At 50.7% G+C, this 19,196-nt stretch overlaps 7 protein-coding genes across 7 annotated transcripts; 5 read left to right on the forward strand and 2 right to left on the reverse strand.

Moving 5' to 3' along the window:
* Nucleotides 1-572: 572 nt before the first annotated feature.
* Nucleotides 573-1,200, reverse strand: aspf8 (ribosomal protein P2; the record flags this gene model as incomplete). The annotated part of the gene is made up of 3 exons (XM_058458521.1): nt 1,079-1,200; nt 798-966; nt 573-743 (listed from the first exon to the last, which is right to left on the reverse strand). Exons 2-3 carry the CDS (start codon nt 954-956, stop codon nt 573-575), a joined length of 330 nt encoding a protein of 109 aa, XP_058324743.1. The 5' UTR covers nt 957-966; nt 1,079-1,200.
* Nucleotides 1,201-1,596: 396 nt separating this feature from the next.
* On the forward strand, nt 1,597-2,717 carry N7508_000437 (uncharacterized protein; the record flags this gene model as incomplete). Its single annotated transcript, XM_058458522.1, has 3 exons — nt 1,597-1,602; nt 1,654-2,001; nt 2,079-2,717. 3 exons carry the CDS (start codon nt 1,597-1,599, stop codon nt 2,715-2,717), a joined length of 993 nt encoding a protein of 330 aa, XP_058324744.1.
* A 349-nt stretch (nt 2,718-3,066) lies between these two features.
* N7508_000438 (ATP-dependent (S)-NAD(P)H-hydrate dehydratase) lies at nt 3,067-4,466 on the forward strand (the record flags this gene model as incomplete). Its single annotated transcript, XM_058458523.1, has 6 exons — nt 3,067-3,160; nt 3,252-3,291; nt 3,338-3,384; nt 3,441-3,451; nt 3,501-3,533; nt 3,585-4,466. The coding sequence occupies 6 exons, from the start codon at nt 3,067-3,069 to the stop codon at nt 4,464-4,466; spliced, it is 1,107 nt and encodes a 368-aa protein (XP_058324745.1).
* Nucleotides 4,467-6,331: 1,865 nt separating this feature from the next.
* On the forward strand, nt 6,332-6,685 carry N7508_000439 (putative adhesin; the record flags this gene model as incomplete). The annotated part of the gene is made up of 1 exon (XM_058458524.1): nt 6,332-6,685. The coding sequence occupies one exon, from the start codon at nt 6,332-6,334 to the stop codon at nt 6,683-6,685; it is 354 nt and encodes a 117-aa protein (XP_058324746.1).
* A 377-nt stretch (nt 6,686-7,062) lies between these two features.
* Nucleotides 7,063-9,670, reverse strand: N7508_000440 (DNA replication licensing factor MCM7; the record flags this gene model as incomplete). The annotated part of the gene is made up of 4 exons (XM_058458525.1): nt 7,063-7,131; nt 7,191-9,105; nt 9,159-9,289; nt 9,353-9,670. 4 exons carry the CDS (start codon nt 9,668-9,670, stop codon nt 7,063-7,065), a joined length of 2,433 nt encoding a protein of 810 aa, XP_058324747.1.
* A 166-nt stretch (nt 9,671-9,836) lies between these two features.
* pex1 (AAA family ATPase peroxin 1) lies at nt 9,837-13,824 on the forward strand (the record flags this gene model as incomplete). Its single annotated transcript, XM_058458526.1, has 5 exons — nt 9,837-9,869; nt 9,898-10,101; nt 10,163-10,399; nt 10,455-10,533; nt 10,592-13,824. The coding sequence occupies 5 exons, from the start codon at nt 9,837-9,839 to the stop codon at nt 13,822-13,824; spliced, it is 3,786 nt and encodes a 1,261-aa protein (XP_058324748.1).
* A 767-nt stretch (nt 13,825-14,591) lies between these two features.
* N7508_000442 (putative nonsense-mediated mRNA decay protein (Nmd5)) lies at nt 14,592-18,097 on the forward strand (the record flags this gene model as incomplete). The annotated part of the gene is made up of 8 exons (XM_058458527.1): nt 14,592-14,681; nt 14,735-14,813; nt 14,894-15,152; nt 15,198-15,354; nt 15,411-15,595; nt 15,657-17,527; nt 17,585-17,878; nt 17,931-18,097. 8 exons carry the CDS (start codon nt 14,592-14,594, stop codon nt 18,095-18,097), a joined length of 3,102 nt encoding a protein of 1,033 aa, XP_058324749.1.
* Nucleotides 18,098-19,196: the final 1,099 nt, after the last annotated feature.

The following is a 19,196-nucleotide window of genomic DNA, read 5'->3' on the forward strand; positions in this document are numbered from 1 at the left end:
TTGTCGTGTCGCTGAGCGGTCTGCTGCTAACACACTGGGTTTGGGAGGTGGGCAGGGCTCGTTAAGCGACGGGTAGGTTCAAGCCCTATGCCCTAGTCCCGATTGGGAAAGTGTAATTTATTTCGAAACATGGGTTTGGGTCTGGTAATTTACCCATTGGTAATCTTGTTTACTTGATTGTGCTTGGCGGATGGCTGCAAATACTGTACCCAGATGGTAACTTTGGTGTATCATAATTACGCATGGTTCGTATGGAGGCTCTCAGTATCACTTGATAACAATGAGATCTACAGACATGAACGGGAAACTCTAGTCCCTGATAGATTCCCGATTCACCTACATGCGATCGCCGCAAAGAACGACTACATTTAATGGAAAAATTGAGGATCAGATAATCTGTATTGGCTAGAGCTGTTTCCAGCTCAAATATGATAAGTTATAACTGTATCAAAACAGTCGGAACGATACACATCCAAGAAGCCAGCCGGCACAAGGTATTGTCCGGACTGACGAACCAGCCAGACATCTGCTCCCCCAGGTCATGATTTTGGAGGTCGTTGAGGGTGAGACGCTTAGTCGAAGAGTCCGAATCCCATGTCCTCATCGGACTCCTCCTCAACCTTCTCCTCCTTCTTCTCCTCAGCGGGAGCAGCGGCACCACCGGCAGCGGCGGCGGCGGGAGCGGCAGCACCAGCACCACCGGAGGGAACGGAGGCGAGCTTGGTAGAGCCCTCGGAGATGAGCTGATATTAACGATTAGTATGAAATCAATGCGCTTGGTGGTGAATTTGACTAACCTCCTGGAGGTTCTTGCCCTCGAGCTCAGCGATGACCTTGTCAAGACGGTCACCCTCAGCGTCGATACCGACGGAGGAGAGGACGGACTTGATGTCGGCAGCGGAGGGGGTCTCGTTGCCGGCAAGGGCGAGGAGAAGGTAGGCAGCGAGGTACTTCATTTTGAATAGACTGATCGAATTTTGTCGTTAGAATCTGGATTTGAAGATCTGGATGCGACTGCAGGTTGCGATGCGCAGGAGTCGTCCAGCTGGCTGGCACCAGAGAAAAGAGGCGTACGTACCGTTGTAGATTATTATCTGAACAAGAGAAACAATCGATTTAACCGCAAGTTGGGCGGAGACTGCAACGTCAGGTTCTGGTTGAAGAGGTTGGTTGACGAAGGATGGACCGACTCGCCAAAATCTTAAAGGAAAAGTGTGGTGCGAGCGGGTGTGGCTGGTGCCGGCAGAACTTCTAAGCGAGCGCTGTGGCGCAGGCGGACTGACTGCCACGTGACCACTTATGCAAATGTTGGCATTTACGTAGTTGGTCGCCCGCTCTTTCTTTTCATTCAGAAAGTCTCCCCATTCAAAGCTGTCAGGGCTCACGTGCCCCCTATTGCCTCAGGTATATTGCTCTTGAGAACAATAGAGTTATAAAGCGTGCCAGAAGGAGCCAAACAGAGATCTACTCCCAGCTATCGGGCTCGGAGTCATGAAGTTACTTAGTACAAACCATCGACGGTGAGCGTGACTTCTTCTCTGTACCACTTCTACGCTATCTCCCGACTGTTCATCTCTGTTCTTAAATATCTTCATCATGAGTGTATGGCCCTTTTCCCCTTTGTTAGACCCCACTTTTTCTAATATCTAATAGTTTCTTGATTCGGTTCTCTCGTCCCTCCAGACGGGCAAACCCTCGCCCCTCCCGCCTTCCCAGGTGCCAGCTGCGCCAGCGCCATCCGCAGTTCCCAGAAGAGACGAGCGGAAGCCAAGTGCTGTGCGACAGCCAGCCCTTCCAAGTAGCAATGTCGGTGGAGGTCTGAAGCGCAAGGCCGAGGACCAGCTGGCTCGGCCAGTGAAGCCTGAAACGAAAGTGGCGAGCAAGCCCGCAATCACGAAACCCACTGCTATTGCTACCAGGCCACCTATTTCATCTGCGCCAGCCAAAGCTATGTCCAAGCCGGCCTCCACCCTTACTTCCAGGCCAGCACCAGCCAAGCCTGTATCTAAAATCGGCACATCCACGGCTACAAAAGCAGCACCTGCACCCAAGGCACCGACTAAGCCAGCAGCTGCAAGCACCCCTCCAAACCCCCGCCAAAGGGATCTTTCGCCGAGATAATGGCAAAGGCACAGGCTTTGCAAGACAAAGCCCCTGCACATGCCGGTACGTTCCGACACCAGGCGGTCCCGAAGGAAAGACTCAGCAAACTCGAGCGCAAGAAACGGGCCATGGAAGAGCAGGCTAAAGAAAAGGAAGCCCGCTCTGGAAAGAAGCCCCTACCCGGCGGTACTGGCAAGGACAAGCTTGCCGCCACAAAGCGCAGCTCCGACGGCCCATCTTACAAAGGCACGGCCAAACCTGCCAAGAAAGCACCCGAGCCGCCTACTTATCGTGGTACTGCGGGCTTGCCGTCTAGCCGCGGCGGAGGTGACCGCAGACACCAGTCCCGCGGCCGATCTCGCGCAAATGAATACCTCGGAACTGACGAAGAAGACGAGGGCGACTTCGGTGGCTATGGTGGCTATGATGATTATTACTCCGATGAATCTTCCGACATGGAGGCTGGACTAGACGATGTGGATCGCGAAGAGGCCGCGGCGTTGAAGTTCGCCAAACGGGAGGACGAGGAAGAGCTGCGCCAGGAGACAGAAGCAAGGAACGAGAAGTTGGCGCGCCAGCGGAAGCTGGCTGCTCTTGCCTCTCGGAAGCGTTAAATGATCTTTTTCTTCTTTCGATTCTATTTATTTGTAACTGACCCGTTCTCATCCCGGTTATTTTTCCTTTGTTCTGGGGGATTTTTGTACTCAGCATTGTGAGCGTGTGCGGGGCACCCATAGAGGGTGTTCTATTTTTTGCTTTGAAGCGCCATCCATAGCGGGCGTCTTGTCAATACCAACTTGTTTCTCGCGCCTATAACTTGATATATACATCTGGACATGTTATAGTGAAGTAACCGGGTTGTCCTGGCCCCACTTGGCGGTGACATCACCCGAGAGCTTCACCTCTATTCCTCCAAATATCTCTCCAGACCTAACTTCAATTTCGCACACCTGTATTTCCAACATGGAGTCTGTTCATCATGTCTCAACCACTTCAAAGATCCTCTTCAGCAAGGTGCGCAAGATTGTGCCCCCAATGCTAGAAAAATTCCACAAAGGTTGGTGCCAATGTCATCCTCGGGTTGGTGCGCGGATCCCAAGTTTGATGATCGACCATTATGCATGTATAGAAGCTGAATATCTGATCAGGACAGCTTGGCCGTGTAGCCGTCATTGGAGGCTGTGCTGAGTATGTACTCGATCCCAATAGCATCGACACCCCACTAACTAATAAGCTATACCGGCGCTCCATACTTCTCCGCCATGGCCTCCGCAAGACTTGGTGAGTCTCTCATGTTGATGCATAAAATCCCACTGATGCTGACTTTAGAAACACAGGATGTGACATGGTACGTCAAACACCAGATACCTACCTCGCCAACGACTAACGACAACCAGAGCCATGTCCTCTGCGAACGATCCGCAGCACCGGTAAGTCCAAAAATCATCTGCAGTGACCTACTTAATCTAACACACGAATAGGTTATCAAGGGCTACTCCCCAAATTTGATGGTACACCCACTACTCCCAAGCCGCGACACAATCAATGGCCATGTCTCATTCGACGCACCAACACTAGCAGCCCCAATAGTTGACATGCTATCACGACTGCACGCACTAGTCATCGGCCCAGGCCTTGGCCGAGACGAAGTCACGCTGAAGATAGTTGCCGAAGTGATCCGAGAAGCGCGTTCACGATCAATCCCGTTCGTGTTGGACGCAGACGGTTTGCTGATTGTGACTGAAAACCCGAACCTGATTAAAGGATACAAGGACTGTATTCTCACACCCAATGTCGTTGAATTTGGCCGTCTTGCCAAAGCGCTGGGTGTCAAGGTTTCCAGTCCGGCAGAGATCGCGAAGAGCGGCGGGAACGACGTGACCAACAAGGAATCCGATGCCTGTGAGCAGTTATCCCAAGCTCTTGGTGGTGTGACTATTCTCCAGAAGGGACCTCATGATGTGATTTCCAATGGGGCTACTAGTATCATTTCTGATACGAAGGGTGGCTTGAAGCGCAGTGGTGGTCAGGGAGATACCCTGACAGGATCATTGGGAACATTCCTTGCCTGGAGATTGGCTTACCATGATAAGTTGTGGGATTCTGGCGAGAAGGATAATGAGAAGGAGGCGCAGAGCAAAGAAGATGTTCAGGCGGAACTTGAGTCTGAGGATATGCGCATGTCGCCTGCGACGACGTTGCTCCTGGCCGCCTGGGCTGGAAGCAGTATTACGCGGGAATGCTCGCGCAGGGCATTTAAGGCTAAGGGGCGAAGTATGCAGGCTAGTGATCTGACTGATGAAGTGCATCATGCATTTTTGGAATTGATTGGGGAGCCGGAAGGATCGAAGACACATCTTTAGACCGCCATATTGGAGAATATTGGACAAGAATAAGAGTCTGTGTGTATCGAAGAAGCTCTAGTTAGTGGATCTGTCTGTGTGCTTGTCTAATCGAATATCTTATCTAAAGGCAAGACAAGGCAATGGATATGACATTTCCATATTTGTGATAATTTTCGTGTCCGTTAGACTAACACAAAAAAGGGTCCAGAGCCCGATTTCCATTTTCCAAGTACCCCGGTTCAATATTCCAGCCTCAGCTGCGCTTACTTTGTACGAGATGCACATACGCGAACACGGGTTTCAATATAATATGCATACCGCTCAAAAAGAAAAGAACATACAGATCTTGAAAGTATCGAAATCAATTATTCAATCTTATCAAGGTCATACCTCGTCGGTGAAAAACCATTGAGACTCCATTACTAGAGAGGCAAATCAAGAGCAGAGTACGCGAGGACCCTTGAAGACGAATCTTCCATTGACTGTCATCCTATATATGGGTCCTTCCAGATCAACTATACCAATGTCAGTTCCAATAGCACCCGTGATGAATGTGCCACGGGCACCTAGGTACAGGCGAGCGAGTTTAAAGACCTCACCGAGTGATTGTAGAATTTTACCCGAAGACTTGACTAAGGATCTGAATCCGAGTGTTACATTGGACTGTTGTCAGTGACTGGCCCGATAGAGGCGAGAGTGAGCTGTCATGTTTGATTTGAGGTCGGTCTTATGGGTCAACATGTTTTTTTTGTATGTCTAATGATGTAAACATGCTAGTCTCAACAACTTGAGAAGCAACGATACAAGGACAGAAGGCATAAAAGCGGACACATAATCATCATAGCTACATCGAAAGATTAAGAAGCCCTATATAGCGCTGACTTTGGATACCGAGTTGCATCAAGTTATCTTAAATATCGATTGAAACCACCCAAAAGCGATATACGAATATGCATACTTAAATGGTTGGTTTCGATCAGGTCTGACGGTATCACCTGTATGCAGAGCCAACATAGATTCCTGTCCTAAATGACAAGGATGTTATACAGAAAGGAGGAACAATGTATCACAGCCCTTGCTTCAATCTTGAGTACCTAGCCAGCGCCTGATTCTCGTTTGCTGAGGTCCGTCTTTCGTCAGGTTCCAGAGCCCGCAGACGGAAGAAGTAGGATTTACATGCGACGACCTATCCAGACCAGAGAACACAAAGCCGTTGAGCTCAAGCGGTGCGAGGCAAATGCAAAGACAGCACAAGGCCTTCCCCGCGTTTCTATACATAGAACTGATGAATGGTTGGCGTCGAGCTCTGGATGCGGTTAGGGCAATTCGTAGCCTGAGACATATCCCAAGGCTGAACCCCTCGGAAGCAAGAGTGAACGCCCCCCCCAAAAAAGAAAATCAAAGCCTGGTTCAAAGCAAATTTGGCCCGACACAGCTTTGGTCAATGAACACTGACAATGTCTCGAGTCCTTGTTCCAGATCTCGTATTCAGATTCGCCCCATCCCGGATCCGGTGTCACTCATCCCCGTCCTATCCGATGAACAGAAAGCAATATTGGAACCATGGAAATCCGTATATGATACGATCTTCATCTGAGATCATCAATGCTGGGACCCAAGCTGAAGATGCCCGCGTGATGTGACGCTGATGGACATTACAGGGAACAGGCCGCATAGCATATCCGCACGAAAACAAAAATAGAGGAATGCAAATGACATAGGAGCAATCAATCGTATTAAGTTAGCCCTGAAGTACAGTCTATAAAGATGACGACCTTCCCAGCAAAAGAAATCGCCATCCAACACCAATCCAGCAACAACCCACAAGGCACAAGCTTCGATCTACGATAAGTCTATATACTCAATCCCAACCTCCGACCAAAATGCACATCTCAACATTGGCCTTGGTCATCGGCACCGCTACTCTGGTTGCCGCAAACCGAAGACCCTCTCCACCTTGCGGTACCTGCAACCCTGTCTCAGGCGAGAACCGCTGTGATGTGACCACCTCGTGCATCAACACAGGAACCGCCTTCCACTGTGCCTGCCGTGCTGGTTATAAGGCGTCGCAGAATAACAATAATGTCAATGATCAGTTCCGCTTGCCGATGCCGAATTATGAGTTCCTTGTTTTCGTTCCTGAGAAGACGGCTTGCAATACTCTTTGCAACAATCCCTTCGGTATGCCGTCGGAGCTTTGTAATGAGGTTAAACTCTACAACCGGTGCCCAGCTTAAGGGGATGTAATGGAGGCCAGGGCTGGCCGTGGGTTGAACTGAAGAGGACTTGGGGATGAAAGGCAACATCTAAGTTCGAGGATGCTCCCAGACCCTGTTGTGGCGACGCCAGGGAGTCTGGTGTTTATTCTTATAGCACCATGCTGCCCCTTAAAGTGAATCGAACATGTTTGTGTGGTCGTAAACCAAGATTAAAAAGTAAATTGGATGATCTTTCGATTGACCGTACAAAATCATAACAACCGGCTCCATATTCCCAAGAATACACCCAAACACCCGTCGCCTTAAACTCAGCCTGTTTCAAATGCATCTTCAACAGGCACCAAAAGCCCGGTCGACATTCAAGAAGCAAAAAACAAGATAGATAAGCTTCAAAATTACATGCCCATATCAGCATCAACTTCGGTGAAGAGCAGACGTGTGCCGTTGCCAGTGACTTGCCAGAGCTGTGAGGTATGAAATTAGCCAAGGTACATAATGAGGTGAAGGATGAGTCAAAACTTACGTCCATAGCGGCGTACTCATCGATAGTCATGGTGAGGTTGTCCTCGGTGAAGCCACGGGCCAACACTCTTTCGCGGATACGTCTCATGCTCATCTCACCCTCCTCGCCATCACCAACGGCGGCGGCACCACTCTCCTTCATGCTACGGATCAAGTTGTAGATCTTGCTGGAAGGAGTGTTGTCGGCACCAGACTCGCCATCGTTGTACAGGGAAGCCTTGGAGATCTCAATGAGACGTAGAGCCTCATCGACATCCTCACGGACAACCACCTCACTGAAACGAAGACGAGCAAGGGCCTGAGATAGACGAACAATACCGAGCAGAGTACGAGGGGTGACGTGAGAGAACTGTCTCTTCTTGGATTCGTCGACCTTTTGACGCTTGCGCATGGCTACGTAGGCGCCAACCATGTAGTCGGAAACGTTGGAAGGTACAACAGGGCGGAATGAGCGAGCCTTGGCGATGTACTGGCGGACTTCGTGAGGAGTGAACATCACGCCAGAGTCTTCGGTCTCGGGGTGCTTGTTGTGCATGTGAACGTAGGTTACGTGGTTGGCGAGTTCCTCATCACCCTCGCGGGATGGAGTATCAAGGAGCAAGAACATCACATCGAAACGAGACAGCAAAGCTGCGGGAAGGTTGATGTTCTCAACGGGCGACAAGCGGGGGTTGTATCGACCGTACAGCGGGTTAGCTGCTGCCAGAATGGAAGTGCGAGCGTTAAGAGTGGTGTTGATTCCGGCCTTGGAAATGGAGATGGTTTGCTGCTCCATCACTTCGTGAATAGCTGTCCGGTCTGAGTCCTCCATCTTGTCAAACTCATCAATACAGCAGATTCCGTTGTCGGCAAGAACAAGAGCACCTCCCTCCAGCATCATCTCGTCGGTGACGGGATCTCTCATGACCGCAGCAGTAAGACCGACACCACTGCTTCCTCGTCCGGTAGTGTACACACCGCGAGGGGCGACCTTGGTTATGTATCGAAGCAGTTGGGATTTGGCAACACCGGGGTCACCCATCAGACAAATGTTAATGTCACCACGAATGTGCATGCCGTCACCCATCTCCTTTGTGACACCACCAATCAACAACAAGAGCAATGCCTTCTTGACATCGAGGTGTCCGTAAATTTCGGGTGCAATCGAGCGAGAAAGGTACTCGTACATGTTACCGGAACGCTGATGCTGTTCAATCTTGCGTAGAGTCCGGCTATCCATGCCCATGTCGTTGTAGGACTTCTTGTGCTGGGTAATGTGCTGAGCCTCCAGATAAGTGTCGGTAAGTAGGCCAGCGCGGATAGCTCTGAAACCGGTGTAGGGAGTGGGCAGGAAGATTCCAGCAATGTCAACGACATCGCCAGGGTTCAATTGACGAGTGAGAGCACCATGGCAGTGAATAGTCAGAGTGCGAGGAATGTGGCCTACGGGGACTTGGTCGGCCATCTCCTGGATCTTAACTTCCTGGAAGGGAACGAACTTGGAAGCACGAGTTGAGAGGAAGAGCTGTCCCTTGGAGTTGTTCTTCTTGCATTCCTCCGACAGACACTCGGACAAGGGAAGGAACTGCTTCGTGGTGACGGGCTGGAAGACTTCGCATCCACAGCGATCGCAAGTGTAGGCGTTGATTTGAACAGCGGGCTTGACATCGGAGACACGGGTGGTAATACCGCGCACAGTGATCAAGCTACCCAGGTGCTCACCACGCACGCTGCGGACGGCCATGGCTTTGGACTCAACACTAGAGCCTGAAGGGGTGAGGGGCTTGAAGTTGAGGGTGTATCTGCGAGTGAGCTCCGGGGGGAACATCGATGAGGGGTTGGCGGCAGCTTCCATGTCGGCCTCCATAGCTAGTTCCATTGTTTCGTTGCGCTTTTCACGCTGGGACATGATCACATCAAGCACATCATCTTTAAACCTGTGCGAGGGTTAGTTGGTCTGAGAGGTCGCGCCCGCCGGAACTTCACGTACGTAACATCCTTCGTTTCCCTGGGCATAATATTGTCAACCGCTTGAGAAATAACGTCGATATAGCGCTTGGTGTTCTTTTCAATTGACTCGACCAATTTGAGGTCGACATCGCCGGGAAGGGATTTTTCAAACTGTAAGAAGATAGCTGTAAGGCACTGCTCAATGAGTACGAGCTGCTGGACTCAGATACTCACCACCGCGAGATCATCCAACTCGATTAGGATGTTGGACTTGTCTCTGTTTGCGACATCTTGCAGAATCTGCATATACTTGAGCTTCGGCTCCCGGCGCCTGCTTGATCGAGTGTTGGCGCCCGTCTCATCGGCATCATCCATGAAATCATATTCATCACTGGTCCGGCCTTCGTCGATGTTCAGATCCTCCAGAGCCTCAGTCGCAGCAGCTTCCGAGGAAGATTGGAAGGTCTTGAACCCCTTCAAGAAGTCCTTAAAGCCATCCAATTGTGCAGCATAATCAACGGGGGGTGGTATTGAAGGAGCGACATTGTGCATAAACGAGGGTTAATCGCAAAGAGGTGGTGGGACGGAAGAAATAGCAGGAGGGTCTAGCGGCTTTCCGAGCCCCTACCAAAATCGCTGGCAAAACGCGAACGCGACTCAACGACGCGCTAGAATGTTGCTAGCCTATTTGGGAATAGTGGTGACGATTTCGGATTATATGTTCTTCCGCTATCACGATACGTGGTCACGTGTATGACCATCGGGCCGAGGCGAAACAGAAGCAGTGTGGAGTCCGGGGTTCGTGTCTCTCCGAGTTCACGTTCCCCTCTCCCTCTCGCCCTTTGGTATTCACGACAGTTCAGCGCTTACAGATGGCGCCCAAGAAGCCTGCGGCTACGGCCGAAGTTGCCCTCGTTCCTCTCAAGAACTGCCTCGTCAATCTACCATCGTCACTGGTCGCTCTGCTGGTCAACGCAAACACGGTCAGTCTGCCATCTGTGACGTATCAATGCCTGATTTTCAGCTAATCCTCAGCTACATCAGACTGCCCAAAATGTGATCATTGAGCTACAATATAAGTCGAACTCCGCGAAGGCCAATGGAGCTCCCCGGCAGCAGTCATGCTTCCTCGGGTGGACTGGTATGCCAAGCAAGCGTCGGCTTGCGCCGGTCGTTGGAAGAGACGGTATCAACGGTGGATATTCCAGAGAGCAGGAAGTGTCTACTATTGAGCTGGATACTACCTTCGGGCGACTTCTGGGTATCACCGAGGGGCAAAAGGTAAATTCGTATCCCTGCCCGTGCACCATCCACGTGGGGTACTAACGCCTTGCAGGTCGGACTGTTCATTCACCTCGATCCACCTATTGCGCATACTATCAACATTGAGCCATTGACACCAGAAGACTGGGATAGTAAGCCACACTTGTGAACCATTCATATGAACACACCGCTAAATCAGTATTACTATAGTTATTGAACTCCATGCGACATTCCTTGAGCTCAATCTCCTCTCACAGATCCGCGCCCTACCGAATCCTACATACAATGCTCCCCAATCAGAGCAGCACATGCACCCGCTTGCATTGCATCTATCTCCCACGTCTACTGCAAATATTGTCGTCACATCACTTACACCCGCTCCCTCAAACACGTCTCCCTTCGCCAAGATAGCACCAGATGCGGAAGTTATTGTGGCGCCGAAGGTTCGATCGAAGACAAGCAAAGGATCTTGGACTGACAGTCGGAGTGCAGCTGGTAGCAGTAGAAGAAGCGCTGGAGGCAGGAGTGGCTCAAGCACCGTACGCCCAAAGAGTGGCCGTTCCGACTCGAGCACCCGCGGCTCTCTATATTTGAGAGGCGTTGATAGGTCAGCTACCAGCCAGTGTTTCGATGCGGAAATCGAGGAGGATGCGAATGAAGGACTACGTGTTTGGGTTGACCCGGACCTGCTTGCAAGTCATGAGCTGCGCGGGGCAACTTGGGCATGTGTATCGGTGGTTCAGCCATCTGGTCTCAAGCCCCCACCTGATCCCCAGCAACAACTTGCCCAAGCCGAGCAGCAGAAATCGAATGATGCTGGGACCCCTTCAATTAAGATCGTGGCCAAGCTGCTTCCATGGGAAGAAGCCCCCGACAATCGGCATGCGGCGATGTCCACTTTATTGTGCACGGCCCTTGGCACGGAGAACATGGTCGGTGGAATCGTTCGAATTGAGGCAGCGCCCCCACAGCTGCATAGGTCGGCTGTCAAGACACTCAAGGTTTATCCATTCATCGCCGATCCCTCCAAGAAACGAGATGGTCTGAAGTTTGGTGCTGACACCGCGGCTTCTCGGGATGCCCTGGCCGAGCGGCTGAAGGTTATTTACGGAAGCACAGGGTCGGACGTTGGGCTATTCTCTGGTCCTTTGACCGACGGGATGATTTTACCGAAATCTGAGTATCATCCGTCGGTTTCTTCATTTGATGGCGCGATTATTCGCTTTGATCCTCCCTTGAAAGGGAGCTCAGATGACACAAAGACCATGTTAGGATGGCTGTTGGGCTCGGAAGCCAAGTTGAACCTCGAGGTTCAGGCTGAAATTCCCAAGCCATTAGACACGAGTTCATCTGCACTGCCTATGGAAGATCCTCTTCCAGAGACCGCTCCTGATCTTGTGGGAATTGATTCTATCATTTCTCAGTCTCTGAACAACCTGACAAAATCATCTTCCATCCTGCTCACTGGTGGTCTTGGTGCTGGAAAAACAACACTTGCTCAGCTCCTGGCCCATCGCTTAAGAAAGGACCATCTTTCCAACGTCAAGTATTTCTCTTGCCGTAAACTCGTTACCGATGAGACCAGAATTTCCAATATCAAGGAGACTCTGAACCGCCTGTTCATGTCCGCATCATGGTGCGCACGCCTCGGTGGTCAGTCGGTTGTGATTCTTGATGATTTAGACAAGCTTTGCCCGGTTGAGACTGAGTTGCAAGTGGGTGGAGACAATGGCCGCAGTCGCCAAAACAGCGAGGTTATCTGTTCTATGGTCCGAGACTATTGCTCCTTGAACTCTTCCGTCGTGCTACTGGCCACTGCTCAGGCCAAGGAGTCTCTCAATAATGTTATCATCGGTGGCCATGTTGTTCGTGAGATTATTAACATGCGTGCTCCCGATAAAGAAGGGCGCCGCAAGGTTTTGGAGAAACTCACTAGCCAAGACAAGCCTACGGAGAACATGAATGGACATGTCCGGACCACAAGCTCCTCGACACAGGACTCGTGGCTGGACCCTTCAAATCCTGGAAGTCGCCCTAGCTCTTCCGGGGGCGATGGTTTCGTCATTGGAAGGGATGTTGAGTATCTCGAGTTGGCTGGCAAGACCGACGGGTATATGCCCGGTGATCTTGTACTACTTGTTTCTCGTGCGCGTAATGAGGCTCTCATCCGCTCTGTCTCAGATCTAACAGCAACATCGAAGATGATCACTCTTGGATTAGAGGACTTTGAGAGTGCTCTGAAGGACTTTACACCAGCGTCTCTCCGCAACGTTACTCTTACTTCCTCTACAACAACGTTTGCTTCAGTTGGTGGTCTCTTCGAAACCCGAAAGACCTTATTGGAAACCCTTCAATATCCCACAAAGTACGCACCTATCTTCTCCCAATGTCCGCTGCGGTTACGGTCTGGCTTGCTTCTTTATGGATTCCCTGGATGTGGTAAGACAATGCTAGCTAGTGCAGTGGCTGGTGAGTGTGGGTTGAACTTCATCAGTGTCAAGGGTCCGGAGATTTTGAATAAATATATCGGAGCCAGTGAGAAGAGTGTTCGAGATTTGTTCGAAAGGGCACAGGCGGCTCGTCCATGTGTTCTCTTCTTCGATGAGTTCGACAGTATTGCACCTAAGCGTGGTCATGATTCCACCGGTGTGACTGATCGTGTCGTCAACCAATTGTTGACACAGATGGATGGTGCAGAAGGCCTTTCAGGTGTATATGTGTTAGCCGCAACGTCGCGGCCGGATTTGATCGATCCTGCTCTTCTGCGTCCTGGTCGTCTAGACAAGTCACTGCTTTGTGGTATGCCAACCCATGAGGACCGTGTTGATATTATTCGCTCAGTGAGCGAGAAACTTAAAATGAGCGATGAGGTTGCTTCTCGTCTGGATGAAATTGCTGCCGCAACTGAAGGATTCTCTGGAGCTGATCTGCAGGCTGTTGTGTACAACGCCCATCTAGAGGCAGTTCACGACGCTCTAGGTGACCACTCTGGCGATGGAGACAAGCCTGGTGCCAAGTCCAATGCCGCTAAGAGCTCCAACAGTGCCTCTAGCAAATCATTCATCCAGTTCCTCTACTCCTCTTCCGAGGAGGCATCTGGATCGGTCTCCATGCCACCTCCAGCAGTGATTTCAGCCAAGCTTGAGGCAATTAAGAACTCGCGTCGTCGTCAGCGCCAGCTCGAGCAAGGCCCCGCTGCTGCAAATAACGCCGCCGCGCCGGTGACTAATGGCACCGAAGCACCTGCAGACGAGCTGCGCGAAGATATCATTGTCCGCTGGGAGCACGTCGAGCGTTCTTTGGCTACCACGCGCGGTTCCCTCAGTCCAGCAGAGCGTAGACGACTCCAGGGGATCTACCGGGAGTTTGTTGTTGGCCGAAATGGCGAGATGCCTAACGGTGAACCCGGCAATGAGATTGGTGGCCGGACAAGTCTGATGTGATATATTTCACTCTGGTTTGGGGGTTATGTATATTGTAGAATAAGCATCTGTATGCTGATTTAGCTTCTTGCCTTCTATATCTGTATTTATCAATGGAGGCAAGTGGACGTCATACCATCTATATCATTTTTCTACTTTGGTGTTGTTGCGTCAACCCACATATCCAATAACCGTGAGGCTTTAGTAGATATGTCATTTGCCCCCGACTCCCGAGGTATAAACCGGTGGCATGAGGTAGTTTACCTGCATTCCAGGTTGATACATGTCAGTACTAATACTCAATGACTCTGGAGTGAAGTATATCCTGGTCATGGGTCACTTGAAAATAAATATTTCGTTTTCGCAACCATTTTCAGCCTACTTTTTGAACGTCTTTTTATACTTGGCTACATGCCCATTTGCTTCTTAGTCTATTATTAATGAATCGTGGATTAAATTTGAAATCACCTCAGTATGCCTCTATAACTATATCTCTACTTAAATCAGATATAAACTATACAAAGCCGTACACAAAAATCATGTGTGCGGCCTCTGATTAGCTGCGGGGCGACCGCCCCGAGTCGGGAAAATCGAAAAAAAAGATAATTCTTCCCCCCCTCTTCACCTCTTCCTCTTCTCTTCAAGATCCACAAGATCTCTCTAGGACTCTCTCGTCCTTTCATCTGACTCTTTTCCGGCCCTCCCTTCCCGCCGGTCCGCGCTCCCCCCGGAGTTCCTTGCTTTATTTGGAGATTTCTTGACTTTTGGTATTGGGGGATTGTTGCGCGATGGATGTCACAGCCCTCCGAGACCGCATTCAGTCTACTCTAGACGCGAATGCAGACATTCGTACCCAGGCGGAGCAGGATCTGAAATATGTATGTGCTGGAATTTGCTAGCGGGGCAGCCGTTTAACTCACACGTGGTATAGGCCGAGACACAGCCAGGGTTTATCAATGCACTCCTGGATATCCTGCAAGGCGAGCAGAACAATGCTGTTCAGCTCTCTGGTACGTCCATGACATTTTCACGCGAGCATGAAAACTGTTCACTGTCCCTCGATCGACCCCGCTCATTTTCTCCTTTACAGCTGGTGTGTATCTGAAGAACCGTATCACCCGTGGATGGGCCCCCGTCGAAGATAGTCCACAGCGTACGCCAATTCCCGAGGCCGAGAAGCCCGGTTTCAGGGAACGCCTGATCCCTGCCCTGGCGTCTACACCCCCCAATGTTCGCAACCAGCTGGTTCCCCTTTTGCAGAAGATCCTGCAAAACGACTTCCCTGAGCAGTGGCCCGGATTCCTGGACCTTACTCTTCAGCTCCTCGGCACCAATGACGCAAGTACGGTGTATGCAGGTCTACAGTGTCTATTGGCAGTCTGCCGGGTGTACAGATTCAAGGCTGGCGAGAAGAGGGAGGAGTTTGACAAGATTGTGGAGCACTCGTTCCCCCAGCTGCTCAGCATTGGATCGAAGCTCGTGGATGAGGAGAGTTTGGAGGCCGCGGAGATGCTCCGCATTGTGGTCAAGGCCTTCAAACATGCAATCTACGTGGGTTTTTCATGCGCGCAAACCGGCCAAGCATACTGACTGACTGTGGAATGTAGTTCGAGCTCTCCCCTTGTTTACAAACCCACCAGGCCACCGTGGACTGGTGCACACTATTCCTGCGAATCGTCTCGAAAACACCCCCCGCGAACGCTATGGGAGAGTCCAAGGAAGAGCGGGAAATGAACCACTGGTGGAAGTGCAAGAAGTGGTCCTACGCCAACCTAAACCGTCTATTTATCAGGTGGGATGCATCTTATCCTGTGAACTGGTCCGCAACGGCTTTTACTGACATTTGAACCCAGATACGGCAACCCAACTACAATCACAAAGTCTTCCACTCCCGACTACACACCGTACGCGAAGACCTTTATCAGCACATTCGCCCCCGAAATCCTCAAGGGATACTTGACGGAGATCGATAAGTGGGTTTCCAAGTCGCAATGGCTCAGCAACTGCGCCCTTTCATATACCCTGGTCTTTATGGAGGAGTGTGTCAAGCCTAAGGCCATGTGGGACCACCTGAAGCCGCACATGGACAATCTTATCGCCCATTTCGTCTTCCCCATCCTCTGCCAATCTGATGAGGATATTGAGCTTTTCGAAGATGATCCTTCTGAATATCTCCATCGCAAGTTGAACTTCTACGAGGAAGTGTCTGCTCCTGATGTCGCCGCTACCAACTTCCTGGTCTCCTTGACCAAGAACCGCAAGAAGCAGACTTTCTCCATCCTCACTTTTGTTAACAGCGTTGTCAGCAAGTATGAGGCCGCACCAGAAGACCAGAAGCAGCCTCGTGAGAAGGAGGGTGCTTTGAGAATGATTGGTTCTTTGGCTTCGGTCATCCTAGGCAAGAAGAGCCCCATCGCGGATCAGGTCGAGTACTTCTTCGTTCGTCACGTTTTCCCCGAGTTCCGCAGCCCCCACGGTTTCCTCCGCGCTCGTGCTTGCGATACCCTGGAGAAATTCGAGCAGCTTGACTTCAAAGACCCCAACAACCTGATGGTCATCTACCGCAACATCCTCGAGTCTATGACCGACCCCGAACTTCCCGTTCGTGTTGAGGCCGCCCTTGCTCTGCAGCCCCTTATCCGTCACGATGTTATCCGCACATCCATGCAGCAGAACATCCCCCAGATTATGCAGCAGCTTCTCAAGCTCGCTAACGAGGTCGATGTTGACGCTCTAGCCAACGTCATGGAGGACTTTGTTGAAGTCTTCTCCGCCGAGCTTACTCCCTTCGCCGTGGCCCTCAGTGAGCAGCTTCGCGATACTTATATGCGTATTGTTGGTGAGCTCCTGGAGCGCAATGCCTCCAAGGGTGGTGATGAGGATGGCTACGGTGACTTCTTGGATGACAAGAGCATTACTGCGTTGGGTGTTCTGCAGACCATTGGTACTCTCATCCTCACACTCGAGAGCACCCCCGATGTACTCCTGCACCTCGAAACTATTTTGATGCCTGTCATCAGCATCACCTTGGAGAACAAGCTATATGATCTTTACAACGAGATCTTCGAGATTATTGACAGTTGCACATTCGCCTCCAAGACCATTTCCGCTTCCATGTGGCAAGCTTTCGAACTGATTCACAAGACTTTCAAGGCTGGTGCCGAGCTCTACCTCGAGGATATGCTCCCCGCCCTTGACAACTACGTCGCCTACGGTTCCGAGATGCTGGTCCAGAACCCTGCCTACCTCAACGCCGTGGTTGGTATGGTTCAGGACATCTTCGCCGACGAGAAGGTTGGTGGTGTTGACCGCATTTGCGGCTGCAAACTTGCCGAGACCCTGATGCTTAACCTCCGTGGACACATTGACCAGTACATCCCGCTCTTCATTGAGATGGCTATGCGGGTCATTGATGCCGGCGAGGCTCGTACCAAGTCTTACCGCATTCACCTTATGGAGATGGTCATCAACGCTATTTACTATAACTCCGCTCTCAGTCTTCAGGTTCTGGAGGCCAAGGGCTGGACCAACAAGTTCTTCAGTGCTTGGTTCGCCAACATCGATAACTTCCGCCGTGTGCACGACAAGAAACTGTCGATTGCCGCCATCAGCTCGCTTCTGACCCTCCCGGCCGGTGACGTTCCCGTCAGCGTCCAGCAAGGGTGGCCAAGGCTGTTGCAGGGCGTGACGCGGCTTTTCCAGACCTTGCCTGCTGCATTGAAGCGTAAGCCTTCCTCTCCCTTAATGGACCCCCAAATTCCAAAGCTAACCAAAAATATAGAACGTGAGGATGCCACCAAGGAATCTGACTTCACTCTGGACGATGAGGATGATGACGATGACGAGGAGAATGACTGGGATGGAGATGTTGAGTGGGACGAAACCGAAGTTGAAGCCGCCCTTGACGATGATGTCGCCGACGAGAGCGCCGCCTACCTCGACTTCCTCAACCAAGAGGCACAGAAGTTCGGCTCCTTTGCCGACGATGATGACGATGATATGGACGAGGAAAGCTTGCTGGAGACCCCTCTGGACAAGGTTGAGCCATATGGCATGTTCAAGCATGTCTTGCTGAGTATGTATTCCTCCTACCGACCACTCTGTTCCACCTGCTAACACAAACCTAGACCTCCAACAAGAGCAGCCCCAGCTCTATGAGAGCCTGACCAAGGTCCTCGGCCCCGAAGAGCAACAGATCATCCAAGGCGTCTTCCACGAAGCCGACGCCAAGGCCATGGCCGCCGCCGCCAATGCCGAGGCCGCCGCTGCAGCGGGCATGCAGAACGGCAACTAAGAGAATTTATTTATGTTCCGAGTTGATGTGAATATTTTCCCATGTCAATGTCAATGTCTCGTCTCGTTTTTGGTTTTCTGTTCTCCCTGCATCTTCCTCACGAGACCATATGCCCATATCATGTCTTTCCCGCTTCGCTTCTTTAGATCATGTCCCCCCAATCGTCCTCTTCCATCTCTTGCTTCTGTTCCTCTTTTTTCTTTTCTCTTTTCTTTTTCAGTCACACTCCCGCTGATGTACTCACACAAAAGTCCTACATCCTTATCCCCCTCTTTTTCCCGTCCTAATCGCTCTTCGCTGCACAGATTCCCCAGAAGACCTCATTTATTCTCCATGATATAGTACATCAGCCATGCTACAAATGTTGGATTCAAGTTATTAGATTCTGGATTGTAGAAAGTAGAATTCCTGTCAGGTAAGGAGTTGGAATCACTTTTTTGGTCTTGGGCATTTTTCTTCGCATCGACTGCTACTTCTTAGCAACTTTTGCTATCTTCGGAGTATCTAGTTGCTAGGTACAAAAACGTGTATCTTATCCTGTCCCTGTTCTCCTCCTGAACAAGGTCTGCTGTTGCCGGACCGTCTGGTCGCTGAGTATGAAGGGGCGCCTTTTGCCAATTTGCCTAAATCCCTTTGTCAACTATGTATATCAACCCTCCATACCTTTGCCCGTTCGAATACAACGGTGGCCAAAAGCCCTTCCCCATCTCCCACGCTTGTATGGTATGCATGGCTCCCCGGACGCACTCCATGGATTTAAAAAAAAAGGTGCAAAAAGAGGCGAAAAAAAGAGGCTAACTACGGACACCAATAATGCATGAAAAGGCACCCTACCCTCACTTTGGGAACTTTGTACAGAAATTTTTCCAATACTTAATAGCAGTGTGAACAGACTTATGGTCTCTGTTGCACATTGATGTGCATGCTGTCATGGCCGCAATTAACGTCGGCAACCAAAATACATGTACCAACTTCATCACAAACTATGAATGGAAACTCCACAAGCATTACCCCGACAATTAAAGGCAGACCAAGTAAACCAAGTAAAAGACAAGATATCCAAGGTTATTGTCCGCAAGCGCTCATACAATTGGAGCAC

The sequence above is a fragment of the Penicillium antarcticum genome (assembly GCF_028974205.1).
Source record: "Penicillium antarcticum strain IBT 31339 chromosome Unknown utg000001l_segment0_segment0, whole genome shotgun sequence".
Lineage (NCBI taxonomy): Eukaryota > Fungi > Ascomycota > Eurotiomycetes > Eurotiales > Aspergillaceae > Penicillium > Penicillium antarcticum.